General features: G+C 46.2%; 1 protein-coding gene across 1 annotated transcript in view; it reads left to right on the top strand.

The window, feature by feature from the left end:
* The window catches only part of COL6A5 (collagen type VI alpha 5 chain), a 112305-nt gene that overhangs the window by 49251 nt on the left and 41700 nt on the right, over nucleotides 1-21354 (top strand). Inside the window, exons 14-31 of the mRNA XM_072971325.1 lie at nucleotides 1032-1103; nucleotides 1426-1452; nucleotides 1540-1584; nucleotides 1674-1727; nucleotides 3471-3533; nucleotides 4178-4243; nucleotides 4680-4733; nucleotides 8437-8472; nucleotides 9723-9785; nucleotides 11211-11273; nucleotides 12299-12361; nucleotides 13713-13775; nucleotides 15303-15353; nucleotides 15475-15510; nucleotides 16878-16940; nucleotides 17868-17930; nucleotides 18476-18511; nucleotides 18625-18661. Of these exons, the coding sequence (XP_072827426.1) occupies nucleotides 1032-1103; nucleotides 1426-1452; nucleotides 1540-1584; nucleotides 1674-1727; nucleotides 3471-3533; nucleotides 4178-4243; nucleotides 4680-4733; nucleotides 8437-8472; nucleotides 9723-9785; nucleotides 11211-11273; nucleotides 12299-12361; nucleotides 13713-13775; nucleotides 15303-15353; nucleotides 15475-15510; nucleotides 16878-16940; nucleotides 17868-17930; nucleotides 18476-18511; nucleotides 18625-18661 (955 nt within the window). The remainder of the gene's footprint in view (nucleotides 1-1031; nucleotides 1104-1425; nucleotides 1453-1539; nucleotides 1585-1673; nucleotides 1728-3470; nucleotides 3534-4177; nucleotides 4244-4679; nucleotides 4734-8436; nucleotides 8473-9722; nucleotides 9786-11210; nucleotides 11274-12298; nucleotides 12362-13712; nucleotides 13776-15302; nucleotides 15354-15474; nucleotides 15511-16877; nucleotides 16941-17867; nucleotides 17931-18475; nucleotides 18512-18624; nucleotides 18662-21354) is intronic.

Below are 21354 nucleotides of genomic sequence, written 5' to 3'. Positions count from 1 at the left end.
TACCTTCTTGACCCTCAGTTTCCTCGTCCATAAACACTTGTAAATTCCTCTATGACCAAAATTGGCAAAATGACCACTGAGGAGAGTGTCTAAGTCACCCACCCTGAGCCTGCAGAGGGGTCGTGGAGCCCACCAAGCCAGCCAGGGAGGCTGCAAGTGCTGGCAAGTGCCACCCACTGCCTGGCTGTGAGCCCTCAGCTGCCTGGGAGTCCAGCCGGTGGGAACATGCTGGTACCTCTCAGCATCCTGTAGCCACGGGCGAGGTCTGCTTCTACTGAGCATAATTCTCAGAATAAAGAAAGCAAAGCAGGGGGGAAGGAAAATCGCCTCTCCCCTCAACCCCCCAGGAAGGAAAGAACTAAGTCCATTGCTAAACGAGTATTTATCTCATAGCATCTTCTGTACGCCGAGATCTGAGCCGGGCACCAGGGTCACAACAGGGGAAGAGCCAGTTGAGGTTCTTCTCTTGAGACTCATTTCACTGCGGCATTTACTTGTATTTAAATATTTCCTGGGAGAAGCTGGACCAATGGGAGCTGCACAGGCCTTTGACCTTGGGCGCTCGTCCCTGTGTGGATGGTCTGCCTTTGGGGATCCTCATCCTGGTTGTCTGTCCTTCCCATGATCACCAGCGTGGGGCAGCATCACTTCCTACCAGCTGCCTCTGCTCAGCTCCAGTCCCCTGGCACCAGCCTGCTTCTCTGCCGTCAGTGATGCTGACTTTCCCAGGCCAGTGTTAGGACCCATTTGTATCCACGAGTGCCTAGAATGTGGCTCCAAAGTGACTCCTGAACCTCTGGCTGTGCTTTCTGATGAGGGCAGGGACACAACTGAGCTCACCCTGCATCTCTGTGTGATCCTAGATCTGGGAAGATGTTTGAAAACAGGGATAAATGAATGAGTTTGCAGGACAGTTTGATTTGCTCGGAGCTCAGTGCCCAGCTGCTCTGGCTTCGCTCTCTAAAGGTAAACTGCTGGCAGCTTCTGGCAACGGAGTCATTTTGGATACCTGTTTGTGTACCTTTTCTTAGGGACCACGAGGAGACACCGGACCCCAAGGAAATACAGGGATCACAGGATGTCCAGGGGAGCCGGGTCAAAAGGTAAATATTCTACTTTAAATTCCCTCCCACTCCATCCCTGCCCTCTCCCGTGTTCTCTTCCATCTCCCCTTCCGCGTTCCCTTCCTCCAATTACATGTTAGTTTCCTCCTCTGCAGATTAAGTTTTACTTCTTAGTAATCTCAAGAAGTCTGGAGCCTTAACTGAATTCCACCCACAGCCTCTTAGTGGTTGTACAGCCAAAAGCAACCAAAGAAATACACAGTCCCTCTCTTTATGGAGGCGGCCCCCTTCCTGCTCCAACAGGCTACAAGTTCACGTTCTGTCTTTGGCGGGCCGCTGAGAGATATCTGCTCTTTTACAGGGAGCCAGAGGACTTTCTGGATATAAGGTACTGTAGTTTCTTCTCAGTCAAGTTTCATTTCCTGGTGGGGTCAGGGAGCCCTCTGACCTGACTGCTGTCCGTGCTGTCTCGCAGGGAGAACATGGGGACGACGGGGTTGATGGACTCAGCGGGGAAGAGGTAAACCAGGCTTCTTCAAGTACCATGAAATTGTCAGGAGGCTGATGTATTTCTTTAATGGGAAGTTTGTTTGCTTTATCTCCTTTCAGGGCGTGCGTGGATTTCCCGGCAATAAGGGAGAAAAAGGGGACCGAGGATCCCAGGTAACACTTTTCAATACATCAAAGAAGGAGAATTTGGTGTCAGAAATAGTCTCCACTGTTGGGTGTCAGAGGTTAAGAGCGGTGAAGTTGACAGTTGACTTGACCACAGAGTGAAGGTCTGTTACCACTGAATACAAGCTGCATCTCTGTTCAGGGCAAGCAGGTAACTGTAATTTTCAAGAACTTCCAGCTGGAAAGATTCAAGGCTTGCAAAGATCGTCTCCGGACATGTTTTTTCAGAAGTCTGAAAATGAATGCACTGTCAGAAGCTTCTGTGTCCTCTTTATTGCCTTAGAAAAAAAATAAAAAGCAAGATAAAGAGACAAAATTATTTTGGTGGTTTTGGTGTCTCAAATCACAGTGAAACTTTTTTTTTTTAAATTTTCAGTTCATTTCAACACTTACTCATATGTGCCTTCTTGGTTCTGAGTGGCTCAAATTTTATGTTCTAATTTACTTATTTACCAAATACTTTTGAATGCCTGGCACGTGCCAGGCATTGGGTTATGTGCTAAAGACTCAGAGGTGAACCACACTGTCCTTGTCTCCACGGGTCCTCCAGTATAGCTGGGGAGACAGATGATGACACAGAGTGTGGCTTAGGCCATGTTAGGGGCAGCCTGCGGAGGGCACCTAACCCCACAGGGTGGGGAGGAAGGGTAGGAAATCTTCCTGGAGGAAATGGTCCCGGAGCTGAAGGAATTAGCAAGGCATGGAGAAAGGGCGTTCAGACAGGGGAACAGCATAAGCGAAGGCACGGAGGCTTGGGGGCTCAGGAGCCAATGAGGGGGAGTCTGGGTTTCATTCATTGATGGTGGGGAGACTTTGGAAGATTTTAAGCAGGGCGATCACGATCGAATTAGCATTTTAGGAACATGATGTGGCAGTAGCGTGAAGGCTGTGTTGGAGGTGCTGTAGATGGAGAGCAAAGATGAGAGGTGGGTCTGTAATAACCAAGGCGGAAAGCTGTCAAGTAAAGCAACGGCAGTGCGAACAGACACAGGACCCGTGAGGGACGGAACAGGGACCAGACTGGTGTGAGTACCCGGTGTGCAAAACCCACTCATTCTCAGTGTTATGCAAAGGGTGAGTGTCTGCCTAAATTTTGCATCCTAGGTACCTGGCTGGTCTCACCCCAGTTCTGGCTCCACAATGTAAGATCTCCAAGGCTAGGTGACCAGAGGAGCAGCAAATGCAAAGTCAGTCAAAATGTCTGCAAAACTTGCCTGGCTTGGGCGAGTTTAGTTGGGAACCATTGAGTGTGTGGTGACAATGGGACATGCCAGTGGAGGTGTCCAGTGGGCAGCTTCTTTACAGGTCAGAAGTTGCTAGACTGGCTGGGATGTCCAATCTGATACCCACTAGCAATATGGGACTCTTTACATTCAAATTGAAAAATTCACTTCCATGGTATTTGCCGCATTTCACGTGCTCGGCAGTGCTAGTGGCCACTATACTGGACAGCGCAGATTTAGGACACTTCCATCTCTGCAGAAAATTCTGCTAGGAAGTGCTCTGCTAGACCAGGAGAACTCTGCCCACTTCCCAGCCTTGTTACCAGTAATCCTGACCCAAGATTTAAAACAGGGCTTGGGACTGCTTGAGAAGTCTAAGGGAAGCTGGTTGGGGACAGAGGAACATGGATCACTTGTCCGATAGATTTTCTCCCTTCGAACGCCACTACGCCTGACATGTTAACACCCTCCTACAAGCCAGCTCAGAAGCTCATTGTATTTTTTTCAGGGCAGCCCAGGTTCCAGAGGCACCCCTGGAGGATATGGGGAGAAGGGCTTCCCAGGGGATCCTGTAAGTTCCTGGGGCCCCGGTGGCTTTGAAACGTCTAATTGCTCCACATCTCTCTCCTTTCTCTTGTGTCTCCTGCCAGCCTGTAGGCAGAGGCTTGTCTGGGGAGGGGGGTGGTAGGTGTCGACCGAGGTTTATTGGTTTGGGAAAAATCTGCATGTGATCTGGGCTGGTTATATTAAGAATTCAGGGAGGGAACTAAAGTTCCATCTTCTTCATCCTTGTGTCTTGAGACTTCCAAGTTCCTTTGGGGGTGAAATTTCCCTAAATTTTGCTTATTGGGCTGCTAATCTTGCACATTCCCCTGTTCTTAGACTCATTCACAGGGGTATCTTATTACACCTTTGAGGGCGTGGCACAAGCATGTTTGTGCATCAGTGAAGCTTCCAGTACAGAGAAGGGACAATCGCCGTCTCTTCAGCAAGCGTTCCTCTAATTCTTCATTGATCCCTTAGCCTCCTTCAAACTGGGGGAGATATTGCATTCATTTTTAAAAAGAAATCTGTGAGTTTCCAATATGGAAAAATTTCTCCTACCTTTTGTTATTTACCCCAAATTAGCTTATTTCTTTGACTATTATACCATTTTGAAAAAAAAAAAAAGCTACTGTTTCTTGATTCTAAAGTACTTTTTAAATCTCTCTCCAGGGTAATCCAGGACAGAACAATAATATCAAAGGACAAAAGGGGTCCAAAGGAGAACAAGGAAGGCAGGTAATTGGGTCGGTTTTACATAAATGAGTTGGTTAATTCTGTTACTGTGCTGAGGCTGTCCTAACGTCTAATATTAGTTTTTTAATAAAATATGTAACCACTTTCATAATTGAATAATCGCCCCCTAAGTTCACATTTAAGAGAGCCTTATTTTCTTAAAATAAGGCATGTGTGTAGCTGGTGACACTTCTGTGGGCAAAATTGCGAAGTTTCTGGTGATGCCATTATGTGGGGAAACTGGTCATGGCAGTGCCTGTTCCTGTCTCATTTTCTTCTTTGATGGATTTATACCCAGTAGTGTCAATGCGCAGAAAGATTCTGGCAGGATGTGTTTGTTCTGCTGCCTTAACTGTGCCTGAGTTTGCATTGCTGACAGCTTTGTCATTCGCTCGGCATCTTTTGCTTTACCATCTTGGGGGAATGGTTGTATTTCTAGGGTAGAACCGGCCAGAAGGGGACACCAGGCAGCCCCAGTTCCAAAGGAAGCAGGGTAAGTGTCCCCGTGGACGTTTGTCTCCCTTCCTTGTGGCCTGACGCTGCCGCAGAGGCACACAGAACGCGTGTCGCTGCAGAGGCAGCTGGGCTGCGGCTGATACGTGGACGCTGTTGTCCTTGGGGGGCCAGATGAGTCTTTGTTGTGGGGGGCTGTCCTGTGCATGATAGGGTGTTTTGCAGCCTCCCTGGTCTCTACTCACTAAATGTCGGTAGCACTCCCTCCCTGCAGTTGTGACATCCAAAAACGCCTGCCGACATTGCCACCCATCAGTCGGGGCAGTGGAGGATGGGCTGGAGGGCACATCACCCCTGCCTGAGACCCACTCCCACGGTCTGCCTTTCCCTTGCCACCTGACAGAGGCTTTTGGATGTCCTTGACATAAAAGCCCTCCTCCGGTGTCTTAGCATCTCTGAGCTCCTATGAGAATATTAAGAAACAGGTAAACATACTCTTTTCCTCTTCATACACTGAGGACAGGAGAGAAAAATCACAGATAAATTCTTCTGGAATGAACCAAAACATTGGAGACGGGCCAAGCCAGTGGCAACCCCGAGACCCTGGAGTAATTTTACAGCATCCTGCGTGAGATCAAGCCCCACACAGGGACATCAGATTTGCCCTTCTTTTTAGGAACAGCCAAAGATCGCTTTCCCCTCTGTGGACTAGTGAAGTTAGGGACGCTATTTGTAACAGGTTAGAAACCCCTCTTTCGTGCCCTCGGAGTGAAGTTCAAAAAAGAGAGTTAAGTACAATGTCCTGGATTCGATGCTGAGTTTTGTCCAAGAGGACGCTGAAAATGCTTGGCTCCCTTTTCTGTTACAAGCTTGGAAGCTTCCCACCACTTCGAAATCTGCTGCCAATTGCTTCTCTCTCTGGGGTGGATGGTGGGCGAATGTTTTCATTCCTGTCACTTTTGTTTATCTTGAGTCATAATTCTTACGGGAAGGGGGTTGCAGCTGGACGGCTTAGGTGTCCCAGGGCTTCTGGTGAAATTCTCTGGGACTCTTCCCTCCTTTCCACACAAGAAGATTAAAATTAATCAGCGGAAGCAGGAGAGCAGTAAGATGAGCTAACTGCTAGGAATTTGAAAGATAAACCTGTGTGTTTGTTGGTTTGAAATAGCTTTATAGCTGTGACCGTCAGTCAAGCGCTTTTAGAAAAGAGATGCCGGGGGTGGGGAGGGGATTATTCTTCAGGCAAACCAGCCAGTGACGTTACATGACTCCAGGCACAGGGGGCTCTCAGCCTCCCTCCCCGTCTTCACCCGCTTTCCTGCCCGTCTCCTCGTTTGCAACCTCTTTTCTCTTGAAATAAACAAGGCAACCAGCCTTTCTACCCCTCCCTCACCATTCCAGGGAAGACCAGAAATGTCTATGAGAGTCACAGGACCTTAAATGGATGACAGATTCTAAGAACACGAGCAAACCTAAGACGTCCCCTCCTGCGTGGCAGAATTTCAGCTCACGTAAATGCATTGTTTTCCCAGTTATTGACAAAGCAATGTTTCAATGTACGAAGAACCGGAGCATTTGAAACCACACCCCAGGCCCATTGCTTTTGGCCTGCCAGGCACAAAGAAGGCTTATAAATAATAGCATTTATACTTCGAAAGCCCCATTTTGTGCCCAGTCCTGATCAAATAAATCTCTTTCAAATATTAATTCATTGAATCCTCATAACAAGTCTCTAAGGTAGATACTATTATTATATACATTTTACAGATGAGAAAAATAAAGGAACCCTGAGTAAAGCACCCAGGATTAGGAGAACTATTAAGGCAGAGCTGGGTTTGAACCTGGAGTGTCTCACACCAGGCTCTAGACTGCTCACCTAGACAGTGCTCCCCACTGTTCACAGAGCACTATTTATAATAACCAAGACATGGAAACAGCCTAAATGCCCATGGACAGGTGACTGGATAAAGAAGTTGTGGTATATTCATACAATGGAATACTACTCAGTCATAAAAAATAAAATACCACTTGCAGTGACATGGATGGACTTGTTCATCGTCATTCTAAGTGAAGTAAGCCAGAAACAGAAAGAAAAATACCATATGAGATTGCTTATATGCAGAATCTAAAAAAAAGCCTAATGAACTTTTTTTAACTAAACAGAAACAGACTCACAGACACAGAAAAGAAACTTACGGTTACCAGAGGGGAGAGGGGGTGGGAAGGGATGAATTGGGAATTCGAGATTTGCAGATACTAACTAATATATATTAAATAGGTAAACCACAAGTTTCTTCTGTACAGCACAGGGAACCATGTTTATAATCTTGTAGTAACCCATAATGAGAAAGAATATGAAAAGGAACATATGCATGTACACGCATGGCTGGTCTATTTTGCTGTATACTAGAAATTGATGCAACATTGTAAACTGTCCAAACGCCAAGAAAACATAAAAGGAGCTCAGGACCTCGTGCAGGCTCGGCACCTGGTCTACCACTGAGCTGCACCCTCCTCCTCTCCTTGCTCTTTAATGGAGACAGAATTATGACATCATGGAAACCATGGTTTCAAACTTTATTTACTGTTTCATCTCTGCTTTCACCTGTCAGGAGTCCTGTGAGTCACATGAAGATACAGACAGCTGATGAATTATAGTGGGTAACTTCTCCCAAAGGGTATTTGCACTTTAATGCAAAGAGTACCTGGATCATGGGGCAGAGCCTCAGTGGAGGAATTCTGATCATCGGCCAACCTGGTGGAGGGGACATTTGGTCAGATAGTTAATTCTCAGGAACCTCAGAAGCTGGGCAGCTGAAAAAACAGTCGTTCTGAAATAACCATTTCCATGGCAACCTTCCGGAACAAATGAATAAGTTTTTTTTTTTAAGGATTTGCTTCGCACATAAAATAATCCCACCTGTTGATCACCACGCACAATGTATTGAGTGATGCTGAGATGTTGAGGAACGTTGAGGTGGTCCACGGCTCGCTCAAAGAGGCAGGGTGGTGGGTGAGGGTGAGGACATAGTCCTCATCGCTGCCGTTGAGGGAGAATGTTGGGATTCGGGACATGAATCTTCTTCCTGCTTGGCTACCCTCTGGGAAGGAGGGACAGCCACTAAGTGGAGAGCCTCAGCCGACGATGGTGACATGACATGACTTCTGGAGAGATGCAGATGGATTTCGGCTTCAGACTGGCTTTTTACAGTTGAACCAGACGGTGGCATTTGGACCAGTGCAGAGCTGAGCAGACCCCATGAGCCATTTCCTCCTTGGAGAACTCCACGGAGACTGACCCCAGGGGGCCTGTAGGAAGCACTGTGTGTAACGATTGTCACTCTTCCCTAAGACGTGATCAGGAGCCCAGGACAGAGAGAGAGGGGTGTGGCACAGCTTAGTCACACAGCAAGCCTGCATCAGTAGACGGTGCCTTGTGGGACTGGCCCAAGACAGAAAGTGACAAGACAGGTGCGTGGGGATGATTTGATGCTCCAAACAGCCTCCTGGGTCATTGTCAGAGTTGTCAGGCTAGAAAGGAGTCTGTAATGACTGTCAGATTGGTTTGCGATCGGTCCCCCAAACGCTGGTTGGTAATTAAGTGCCCAGTGTGAAAACGTGTCTTCAGAAAGTGCCTCGGGGAAGTGATTTCTGTGCTGCCTGTTACTTCTGTCTGCCTGTTTGCCTCTAGGGAGCCTCCTTCCAGATACTTATATGCTAACCCTTTGTCTCTTCTGATCCAGGGACGAGAAGGCCAACGGGGGACCCAGGGTGCCCCGGTGAGTATCCTTTCCTTCCTGTCCTCTGTGGGTGGTGGGGCCAAGGAGATGTCTCACGTGTAGATGGTACCACCAGTGAGGGAGCGTTTGCAGGGATGTTGTGGGAAGCACCGAGCCCTGGACATGAGCCCCACTGCCCAGGGGGTCCGAGTGTCCATCAGTTCGCTGGCAGGCACAGGATGGGCCTGACCTCAGGCAGCACCCCCCCTCCACAGACACCTCAGAGACCGGGCACCTATGCAGTCCCACAGTCTGAGCTCTGCCCATGCCCTGGGCGGTGACTGTAAGGGAGTGAAATTCTGTATTAAGATGAGAAATGACCAAGAGATCAATTCTTAGATGGTATGGAAGAATATACTCCTAGGTAAAGTGGGACACGACCAAGAGTCGGACAGAACAGCTTCTGGGTACCACGCACTGTAGCACGAGCTACCAGAAAGAGAAACTCTGTGCTGCAGCCGCTGTGGAGAAAGTATGGAGAGTCCTCAAAAACTCAAAATAGACTTGCCCTACGATCCAGCCATCCCACTCCGGGGTGTATATCTGGAGGGAACTCTAATTCGAAAAGACCCATGCATCCCAGTGTCCATAGCAGCACTATTTACAACAGCCAAGACATGGAAACAACCTAAATGCCCATCGACAGATGACTGGATAAAGAAGCTGTGGTGTATTTACAATGGAATACTACTCAGCCATAAAAAAAGAACAAAATAATGCCATTTGCAGCAACGTGGATGGACCTGGAGATTGTCATTCTAAGTGAAATAAGCCAGAAAGAAAAAGAAAAATACCATATGATATCACTTATGTGTGGAATCTAAAAAAAAAAAGACACAAATGAACTAATTTACAAAACAGAAACAGACTCACAGACATAAAGAACAGACTTATGGTTACCAGGAGGGGGAAGGAGATAGGAAGGGATAAATTGGAAGTTCGAGAATTGCAGATACTAACTACTATATGTAAAATAGATAAACAACAAGGTCCTACTGTACAGCACAGGGAACTCTATTCAGTATCTTGTAGTGACCTATAATGAAGAAGAATCTGAAAAGGAATATACTTATGTACATGTATGACTGAAACACTATGCTGTACACCAGAAATTGACAGGACATTGTAAACTGACTCTACTTCAATTAAAAAAAATAACTATGCAAATCTGAAAAAAAAAAAGAGAGAGATAGAGAATCTACATGGAAACCATGTGGAAAGAATTCTAACCCTGAAAACTCATCCCTCAGGGACAACCTGGGAACCCTGGACCTCAAGGCGCACTGGGACCCGAAGGATTACAAGGTCCACAGGTGTGTTGGAGTATTTATAAATACTGATGCACGATGCTGTTATTCTGATGGGGAGATGGGAAGGTGTATTATGATAAAAATAAACGACAGAACATTTTAAGCAGCCCCCGCCCTCCTCCAAGGTCCACGTCTCTGGGAGTCTGAATTTCTCACTGTGAGTGGGTGATTTTGCACTGTCAAAATTCGCAGCTCACTGGTAGAGGAAGGCCATGCTTTTGTGTGCATCTCATATTGTGTCTGCGTTTTAGCAATAATGAATTATTAAGACTTTGATACTATATTAGGAACCAGTTTCAGGATCAACAAATTGCTTTTTTTTTTTTTTTTTTTTTTACAGAGAAGTCCTGCACACAGACACCCCCCTCCCCATGAAGGAAAGTTAGGAATTGGGAAGAGTTGTTCAGCTCACCCAAAGCTGACCTCCCAGGGCGTGACACTGCTTCTGGGATGTCCCCCGTAGGGCTTTACGCGAGCCATCTGGTCATATCATTAGTGAGCTGGGCGCTGGAGGCGGGACGGGTCTGTTTCTCATCCAGGTCAGCAACATGCCGGGGTCATCCCTAGAGATGCGCTTTGCAACATGTGGGTACTCCTGGGGTCCTGCTGAGGCCCCCTGAGCCTGGACTTGTCTGGAAGGCCCCTGCCTGCATAGATGTGTCCATCCTAAGACCTCTCCAGAGGTTCATTGTTCTCCTAGGTTCTTAACACTGAGCTGAAATTGGGAATTCTCTTGAGTGGGGCTGGTGTTTCCCGGAGCGAGTAACCGTGGGACCAGCTTAGCCCATCCCCAGGCGTCGCAGGCAGAGGGGTGTTACTAGCTCTGCTGCTTGGACAGTGAACCAAGCTGGCCCAGGGGCTCCTCCCACCACTGGCCTGGGCACCGGGGACATTTTACAGCTGGTGCTTCGGGGGTGAGACACATTACCAGCACCTCCGGTTTTTCCTTCTGGTGAGAGAACCATATTGGAACCATGCATTTGATGGGAAATGTGGCAGGAAATCTGCTTTAATTCCTCTAATAGGAATCTGCTGGGGAAATGTCCTTTGGTGTTAATTTTACACATTGTTAAGTTATTTGGCCCAAGGAACCTGCCCCATCAAAGGAATCCTTCTGATGATTGTTTGTGTCTCTCTTCCTTCTTCTACAGGCTTTATTTTTCCTTTTATTCTCTTTTCCATCTCTCCCTGTTGGAGAGGGATGAAGAGCTTATACCCAGGCAGGGAATCCCTTCACAGGAGCTGCTCCTCTGAGTCCAGGTCTCCCCTCAACTCCTCTCCTGAGACGTGCTTAATCTCAGAGCCAAAGGCTGCGTGAAGGGTTGGACCAGTGCTTTTCCATGGGGCGAGGGGGGATTCAAAGCACTCATGAAGAAAGTCCGTGTTCACTGACTTCATTGCATGATGTTTCTTTTGTTACTGCCAAAGGGGTTAAATGGAATTCCGGGCACGAAAGGCGAGAAGGGGAACCAGGGTCACAAAGGACCTCAGGTGAGTGACTCAGACGGTACCGTCCGGGGTCTCCAAGCTTCATTTTCCTCTTTCTTCAAGAACATCTTCACATAGAGTTTATTTTACATGATCTACATATGCAGTATTTTGTTTGGGGATTAGCTTGGGGCAAACTGGGGGTAAATAACTCAGATTCCTTGACCATAGCTTAAGTGTTCCCCTTTCTCCTTCCCTGGGGTTTTACTTGGAAAGCACAGACCCACTTCATCAGCCGGGAGAAAGCATTTGAAAGCAGGTAGATCTCGCTGACTCATGAACGTTTCCAAGCCTGGTCCATGTCTCTGGTTTTTCTAACTTTTAAAAATGATCAGTGCCGTGCCTACCTCCACTGACTACGGATATTGGAAATGGACTCTGCAAAGCTCCCTCACTTCCCAAGTTTATTTGGTTTCTAAGTTCAGCTTCAAATTCACCTGTGAAGCTATGTGCTTCCCACGTTTCTGACAGTGAGTAATGAGAGTTTGGATGGTGAGGGATTCCTATGAAAAACGAGCTGAATCTGTTCAGTCCTTCCACGCAAATAGCAAGAGCTCAGAAGGCAAGCGAGCCCTGTGTTTGCTCTGTTATCTTCCCAGTGTGTTTGGAAAAGGTCCCCCTTTGCAGATGGGGAAACTGAAACATGTTCCGCATACCATTTTGCAAGTGTGGATGGCGCAGGGCACAGAAGTGGCAATGGTACCACCATGTCTTGTTCTAACAAAATCAGTGCATTACAGCAAACTCGCCACATTCAGAAATAATGTGTGTCGAGACAAGGGCGCCTTTTCCGTTTCTCACTGAGGCCCACTGTGGACCGTGGTGTCCCTGCAGATGATGACTTAGGGTCATCTGACCAGGACTATCACCTCCAGCACCTGGTTTCAGCCCAGATGTCTCTCCTCCCTGGGTGGCTGGTCTCTTGTGGAGGGGGAGTTGGAAAGGACACGAAGAAAAGCAAAACTAATCTAACAGCTTTTGTAAAAATTATTGCAACACCAGTATCTATGTTTCCTGTTTTCTTCCAGGGCGCCACTGGCCCGGTGGGAGATAAAGGAAGTGATGGAAGGCCTGGACCCTTGGGGAAGAAGGTCCATGTTGTTTCTTACAGACTTCAAATACTGAGAAAAGAGCAACCTGTTTTCTCTTGACTTTCTTGTAAATTCCTCACAGGATCTCAGCACCCCCACCGCCCACCAGCTTTCTGCCAAATACATTATTTTCCTTCTATTGAGCAAAGAATTTCTAGCTGCTGACCTCTCTGTGAAGCTGCCCCATTTCACTGGGAGAGACACAGCTTACTTACTGATCAGGAAACCGCTGAAAAATCTCGACTCCCTGGTTTCCTGAATGCACAAATGCACCCGGTGCCAGAGGTGACCAGGGCCGTGAGGTGTCCGCATTCAGATCTGTTTGTGCCTGCAGTTCCCACATATAACTCAGCCTCCCTTCCCTGAAGGAGCCCTGTTGGAGATGGTTACAGAGCAGGCCTGTTCAGAATCTCGTAGCCCTGTTCCAAACTTTTCAGCATCTCCCTCTCCCAGGGCCAGCTTCGTGGGCCGGGGGCCCGTGCAGTGACACAGGGGCCTTGCCTAGAAGGCTCCGTGCTGGGCTTCATGCTGTACTGTCACCATCGGAAACCCTTCACATCTGTGTAAAGGGCCAGTGCTTTCATTTCAGTCCCACAAATTGTGTAGCTGCTCTCAACTTCCCGGTGGCCCTGAGGAAAATCTCCAAACATTACGGTAGTTTAGAAAGCCCTTTGACCCCATTTAATTCTAGGGCCTCTTGGCTCATCTCCCTCCAGTGAGTCTGCCCTAGGCTTCTCATTAGTGCTGGCATCCTTCTGAATGTTTCTCCCTCCCTCTCCACCCTCTCCCAGCACATGCGCGCGCGCACACACACACACACACACACACACACACATCATCATCATCATCATCATCATTATCCTTCCAGCCTCAGCATCCCTGCTCCCTCCCCCCCCAGCCCATATCCCTGCCAAATCCTCTGACTCACAGCCCCTCTCTCTCTGCTGCCCTGACCCTGCCCTTCATTACACAGTGTAGAGTCACCTGTCTAGTTGCCTCTCTTTCCAACCACACTGCTGGGTGAGGTCCGCTTTCCAGGACAGTAAGTAATGGTTGGATGGGTGAATAAATCCGTGAATGAACCCACAGTCCCTGCAGGAAATTCTCCACTCTTTGCCTTCGCTTTCAGTCTCCCTGCAGCTGGGAGAGCAGGGCTGGGTCCAGCCATGGGCTCTGCTGCTGTCTCCTGCTCACCTTGGGGAAGGCGGTGACTGGTTTCCTGCACCCCTTTCCTTCCTGAGCACTGAACCCTCCCAGGGGACCCTGAGTGTCCCCAGCCAGCGGACAGAGCATCCTGGGGTCAGAGCCAGGTCTGATTTTACTGATCTGGGGCTCTCGTCTCACTCATTAGGGAGAGCCGGGAATTCCTGGAGACCCGGGGCCAGCAGGGCAAGCCGGACCTCGAGGAAAGCAGGTACGAGCAAGGTTTGAGGACTTTCACCCTTTGGCTGCTCCGAGGGCTCAGTTCTGAGAGGGGGGCTTGAGCACCTGGGGTACCAAAGGCATTTGGGGAGCTCCTGGGAAGATGTAGGGCTGTTCCTCCCAGCCCCTGCAGCTCTCGTCCTGCTAAAGTGAGGGAGAGGAGGAGGGCGTGCAGAGGATGCTGTGTGCATTCAGGCAGGGTGTTTGTGTATGTTAACAGCTGGTTTGGCCATGTCCATTGAAAATCAGCACAGCGCGTTTCTCTCCACTTGTAAAACTCCAGTGGAGGAGGGTGTAGCTCAGTGGTAGAGCACATGGTTAGCTTGCATCAGGTCCTAGGTTCAATCCCCAGTACCCCCATTAATTAAAAAAAAAAAAAAAGGCTCTAAACAAAACTCCAGAGTGACAGGAGGAGGGGAGGAGGGCTGAGAAATTGGGTATCTGTTAGAGGAAAAAGTTTTAGTTTCTTTGTCCACAGTAAAGGAAAAAAATTTTTCTTTTCAAAAATAATGTTTATTGTAAATGTTATACACAGATATTGTAGAAAATTTACTACGCATAAAAGATGGCAAATGCAAAAGAAAAAAAATTACCCATAATCCCACCATTTGGAAATATTTATCATTAATGCCCTGGAGATACAAAATACATGACTCCATTTTCCCTACAAACAGAACAACGTACCATGAGCGTATTTCCAGGTCGTTACATTTTCCCCTTGGTGTTACTTTCAATAGCTTTAAAATAGTCTACTGAACGTATGTGCCTTAGTTCATTGGATTAATCTCTAATTGTTGGGTATTTACTTTGCTTCCAGTTTTTCACTGCCCTAAATAGCAAGACAATGAACATTCTTGCATGCAATGACATTTTTGGACATAATTCATTTCTACACGGAAATTTCTAGAAGCAACATGGCTGGATCATGGAATATGTACATATTTAATGAAGGCTTTGAACTCTGTTGCGAAGGACCCTTAGGGAAATTCACAGGACGCGTGCACTCACGCTTTGTGCAGGAGAGAATTGCTTTCAGGGCACACACATTGACAGGGGATATTGTCTCTTGCTTCCCCTGCCATCTTTACTAATCTTATTGACAAAAAATGGCAACTCATTACTGTGTCAAATTGCATTTCTTTGGTTACTTGGGAGGATAACAATTTTCTGTATGTTTATCGGCCAGTTATAATTCTTCCTTGGGGAATTCCTCCCCCAGTGTTCTTTGGACCAGTTCCTAATTTTCCAAGCAAGTAATTGCCACTGACTACATTAGTCCTAAATGACCATCCCTCTGCCTCCTGCCATGTCTCCAAAGTAGAGCTGGCCAGAGGAGTACCGGGGCACATCCCAGGAAGTGCAGAAAACCCAGCAACGTGCATGTCCCCAGAGTTGAAGGTCACTGATTAATCAGGCGCCCTCCACCTGGAAGTCCCCAGTGCTTCTCTCCTGACACCATGATAGAGAGTACAATTAATTTTCACTTTTGAGAAATTGAAATGAACCAATATGTTCACAGGGTGATTACGGCATCCCAGGCTACGGTCCTACGGGACAAAAAGGAATAAAGGTAAATATGGAAAACAATTAGTTATTTAATTGGTGAATCCAGCTTACATCGTACAAAAAGACATGATTGTACGGCAGAAATGGTGTGTTGATTTACTTATGTTCTCTGCTGAAAATCGTAGGGCCCAAGAGGATTCCCTGGCGATATGGGGCAAAAGGTATCGTGCACATGAACGTGTTTTGAGATTACTGTGCTCTTGACCTGCTGGTTGAGAATTGAGAGAAGTCTGTGGGTCTGAATGAAATGTAGGGGAAGGATCAGGACGGCTGTTTCACCTGAGCTTCTTGAAGAAAGGACCATACTTAACTCCCGTGAAGGTTTAAATTGGAAAAGATGCACTTCATTGCCTGATGTCGCTTGTCTTGCAGTCGCACCTCTAGGCATCCTCTCAAGTTTGATCCTTTGTCCTCTTCTTGATTTTTCTGCCTCGGTGACCTCATGCACAACTCTCGGCCTAGCCTTCACTGTCGTGGCCTCTGCTTCCTCTTCCCTGAAAGATTACTATATTCTTATCCATTTCCAACTTCCAACTTATCCCTGCTTCAGTTAATCCCGAACCCCACTGTCACTTGATTTTTTTTTTCCAAGTAGTCTAATTCTGTTACTCTCCTGGTCAAATACCTTCCAGAATTCCTCACTGCCCACCAGGTGAAAATCCATCTCCTTGCTCAACAGCCAGACATGCATCTCATTTCAACCAGAGCAGCTCACGTTATACCTGTTTCTACACTGGAATTCTCTAACAGGATTTCTTTTCTTTTCTTTTTTTAAAGAATCCTGTCTAGAAGAGCATCTTCCCATAGTTGATGCTCAAATTAAAATAGAAAATGTGAGTTAAAAAAAAAATAGAATGTCTAGGCAAATCAAATCAACTACAGCATAGGAAAATTGCCAATTCTTGAGTCCCCTTAAAAGTGCTTTTGATTAATGAGTTACCAAAAGAGTTTCTTTCCTTAGGTGGAGAAGGGTGCAGAAAGGGACCATATAAATGACTGCTAGGATAGGAGCTCTCATTGTAAAGGACCAATTTTCTCATTTACTGATAAAGAGAGAAAATTAGCATATTTCAAATTATGAATAAATGTGAAATTGACATGATGATAAGGGCGAAATTAGTTTCCCACCAGAGTCAGAATAAAGTTTTGTTATTTTTTTTTTAACCTTCAGCTTGTTCAGGAATGATACATGAATTTAGGAAGCAGTTCATTCAACAGTATTTTATGTAGTGAGTGCCCCATATGTTTTCCTTGATTTATACGTCCTTTAGGTGTTTCTAGTAACTGATTGGACAGCCCTGGCGTTGATATTTATGCATCAATATTTGCATTCTTAGAAAATTAAAATAGTTTGGAGAGTATCTAAGTGTATCAGTGACTTAGTTCCAGATAACAGGAGGAGATGACACTTAAAGTTTAATATGTAATATAGTTACAAGAGCAATTAAGTTTTGGTTTGGAAAGAGTCATTTTTATTCTTTCATAGCTAGTATTTTAACATCTTGGCTTTTTATATCTGAATCTTTAGGGTGATGTTGGGGACCCTGGAATTCCTGGGGGGCCCGGACCGAAAGGATTTAGAGGATTACCGGTAAGTGGCCTTTAATTCCAGAAATAATAAACATTTCTTTGGAAGACTCCGTCTTTTATGTTGTAATTATAAATGTGGATTGTCGGTCCAACCCAGGGTCACTTCCTAGCTGTGCCATCTTCAATACATCTTTTCAGGGTCTGTATTTCTGTCACATGGGAATTGAACTTAATGACACCAAAGGTCACATTCAGCTCTAAAATTCTATGGTTCCATAAATCTGCACTATTTTAAATATTTATAGATTGGTAACTGGCTTTTCCAAGAAATGCCACTGTCTTCCACTCTTTTCTAAAGCACAGGTTAAAGCCCGAAATATTAACCCTGTGAGCAAAAATGAAACTGATACCTTCCTACCGTGTCCCAGAGCCTCCTCTGACAATTTCACATGCTCCCCGAGAGCCAAGATTGTCCGGGATGTTTATATTCAGGAAAGCTGTGGAGATGTTCCCACTAGCTAAGTGCAGAGAAGAGTGTTATACTTATTGAAAAACAAAATGCTGAGAGGAGCAGCCTTTCATTTCAAAGTTTGAGTGGAATCTCACTGGTCGTTACCAGCATGAAAGAGATGCAGTTCAACAGATGCTTTTCATCTGGCTGGAGCATTTCGTTAGCATCCGTATCTCTCACATTGAGGCGCTGGGAATGATACGGCCACCCATGTGCTTGTGTGTGCGGGGAATTACTTCTCTCATTTGATCCTTTGCAGATGGGAGATTTTTTGTTAGATCTCTGTGTGCTCTGGTACCTTTGCGTTTTTTGAAATAGATGTTTACCAATAATTAAGAATAACTATTTACAAGTAAGGAATTTGCTTGACTTAAATTAGCAGTTGCTATTATTTTTTTTAAGTATGAAGTTTCATTAAACCTGGGGTAATCCCCATGGATAGGTGACGTAGAAACTGATGGTTATTCCTCCCTGCAGCTCACTGTAGGTCTGAAAGGTGAAGAGGGTTCTCCAGGACGCCAGGGCCCACCTGGACAGAGAGTAAGTACATTCCTGAGAACTAAGCAGTGGGTACTGGGTTCTCAAGGGAGCAGGCACAGAATTGAAAGTCAGAAGCACTGGGTTCAAGGCCAGCCTCTGCTTCTTGCTGTCTGAGTGCTGGTGGGCCAGTCCCGGGGTCTCAGTTTCCCCCTAAGACAGAGATGATGTGTCCCATTCTAACCACCTCAAAAGACAGCCGTGAACATCAGATCAAGGTGAACTTTCTTTGTAAACTGTCAAGTTCAAAGCAAATATTAGCTGTTGCTGGTATTCTTTTACTCAAGTTTTGCAAATGGGGTGGGATTGCATAGGCTTCGTAAAGTTGTCCCAGCAAAGTTCGGTCGAGCGAGACAAGTTGATAGATGAGGTTCCCAAACCACTGCTGGGGCCCTCCTGACTTCACAATGCGGACTCCAGAGAGATTGGGAAATAAAATGGCAACAAATTAAAAAAATTTTTTTTTACATTCTTGGTGTGTGTCGGGGAAAGAGCATTGGAGACTCCAATTCACACACCAGTCACTTGCTCTGTTTCTGTTTCCCTAGGGCGCTAAAGGCATGGCTGGGCAGCCCGTGTATTCTGTACGTATGTCTTTAATCATGAAAAATAATCCAACCAGTTCACTGGGAAATAAATGTGGCCCCTTGGAGATCACTGTGCTCATGTCTGTCTTCTGTCTCCTTGAAATTTCCAGCAGTGTGATCTGGTTCAATTCCTGCGGGACCACAGCCGTGAGTATCTGGGTGTCCTAGACCGAGAGCATCAGCGATGGGTGAAGGCACTTAGGCCCAAGGCGGGGCGGGTATGTGGAATCGGTGGTGGTGGAGCCTCACGTCCTCATGAGCAGGCTCACCGTGAGTGCCTGCTGGAGGAACAGCTCGCAGCCAAGGCGGGAGGAAAAGCCACACGCCATAGCTCAGGAGGCCCGGCTCGTACAGGGAGAGAAAGCACGCCCATGGGAGACAATCAGTGACCAGCTGGAAAGGTGTGCAGTCAGCTCACACCACTGCCGCAGTTACGTGCAGAGGCCTGGGGTGGGGGGCACGGTGTTCCAGGCAGGAACGTGGAGAAGGGGTTAGTGGGCTACTTAGTTCATGAAGGCTCCTCGGATGGAGGTCACTGAATCCAGATACGTGGACGTGATGGGAGCGGCGAGAGAACAGTTTCAGCAAATGAATAAAGCAGGAATCGACAAATGGAGGGGTCTTTTCTTATGAAGAAGGGGAAGTGAGTTAGCAAAACCCCAGGGATCCCACTTCTGGAAATCTACCCGAAGGAATAAAGGGAAAAATGATAGGGAACAATGATGTTGAAATAGTATTCATGAGAGAAAAATGACTGTGCACTTAGACTCTTTTCGCTTAAAGAACAATTAGATTGTGGTGCATTGTCTTCTGATAAAATATTAAGCAGGTAGAGTTTTTACGAAGACTCAATCCGAATATGAAAATGTTGTCATATTTTTTTCTTTTTGTTTTTGTTTTTTTGGGGGGTAGGTAATTACATTTATTTATTTATTTATTCGTTTATTTATGTACTTATTTTTAATTGAAGTCTAGTTGATTTACAGTGTTAGTTTCAGGTGCATAGCAAAGTGATTCAGTTCTACATATACATACATACATATTTTTTCTTTTCAGATTCTTTTCCATTAGATGTTATTACGAGAGATTGAATGTAGTTCCCTGTGCTAGGTAGTAGGTCCTTGCCATTCGCCTGTTCTATGCATAGTAATGTGTGTTGGTTTATTTATTTTTTTAAATGGAGGTACTGGGGATTGAACCCAGGACCTCATGCACGCTAAGCATGTGCTCTACCACTGAGCTATACCCACCCCCCTGCCCTGAAAAATAGTCATTAAAAAGTATATTAAATCCTTACTTTTACATATAAGGGTGTGTGTGTGTGTGTGTGTATACCTATATATATAAATATATATATATTTACCTATACACACACACACACACACACACACACAGAAAGAAATGTAGAAAAGAAATTGAACAAAAGTAAAAATCTGTTGTGTTTAGGTGGTAGAATTTTAGGTGATCCTTCTTGTCTCCATTGCGGGTGATGATAACACTTATGCAGTCACCATCAGATGCATGTAAAGTGGGAAAATCACAGAGACTCACTGAAGTAGACTGGATAGAAATGTAGTCATTGCAGATGTGGGGCCAGGAAAGAACAGTACAATAGCAAGTTTAGAACCTCTGCAGGGCCAGAGGGGGAGAAGTTTGGTATTGCCGTGGGTGGGGAGGCAGAGGAGCTGTGAAAGGGAATCCGTGGGCAGGAAGAGACGATGAGTTGAAACGTTGCAGAGGCCAAGGAATGCTGTGCGGGCCCAAGAGGCACATGATCTCCAGGCAGCCGATGAAATGGGGCTCCCATAAAGGGGAGGATCAGGGGAAGAGACTCAGAGGAGGCTGAGGTCGCCAGAGGAAACTCAAATTCAAAAAGGTACATGCACCCCAATGTTCACAGCAGCACTGTATACAATAGCCAAGACACGGAAACAACCTGAATGTCCATCAACAGATGACTGGATAAAGAAGATGTGGTGTATTTATATAATGGAATACTACTCAGCCTTAAAAAAGAATAAAATAATGCCATTTGCAGCAACATGGATGTCCATGGAGAATGTCATTCTAAGTGAAGTAAGCCAGAAAGAGAAAGAAAAATACCATATGATATCACTCATTTGTGGAATCTAAAAAAAAGCAAAAGAAAAAAGAAGGCACTAATGAACTCATCTACAAAACAGAAACAGACTCACAGACATAGTAAACAAACTTATGGTTACCAAAGGGGAAAGGAGGATAGGTTTGGATAAACTAGGAGTTTGGGATCAGCAGATACTAACTACTATATGTAAAACAGATAAACAGCAAGTTTCTTCTGTGTAGCACAGGGAACTATATTTGATATCTTGTAGTAACCTATAATGAAAAAGAATCTGGAAACAAATATCTGTATGTATATGGATGCCTGAAGCATGATGCTGTACACCAGAAATTGACACATTGTAACTGACTGTACTTCAATTACAAAAAAAAGTGGCAGAGGGGCAGGAAAGTAGAGATGAGGAAATCCTACCAAGTGTGGGAAAGAAGCAGGAAGAAGCCTGTGGAGAGATGCTCCCAGGGAGGCAGACCCATGTGAGAGACCCTCCCGCAGAGGGAGGAGGTGAAAACCAGCCTGGGGCCACAGGCAGGGACAGAAGGAGAGCTCCTGGTGGAAGGGAGTGTGTGATCTACATCAAATGATCCAAGGAGGTGGGAGAGCTGGGGAGGTGGTACCCGCCTTGAAGGACCTGGAATTTGAGGTTTTCCATCACAGCAGGAAAGGGGTTAGCCAGGAAATGAGGGGGCCCGGGGGAGAGCTGCTGGGCTCTGTCACCAAACAGGGTGCAGATGAGAGC

This window comes from Vicugna pacos, chromosome 1 (genome assembly GCF_048564905.1).
Source record: "Vicugna pacos chromosome 1, VicPac4, whole genome shotgun sequence".
Lineage (NCBI taxonomy): Eukaryota > Metazoa > Chordata > Mammalia > Artiodactyla > Camelidae > Vicugna > Vicugna pacos.
The sequence above is the reverse complement of the archived record's forward strand: the minus strand, read 5'-3'. Positions and strand labels throughout refer to the sequence as shown.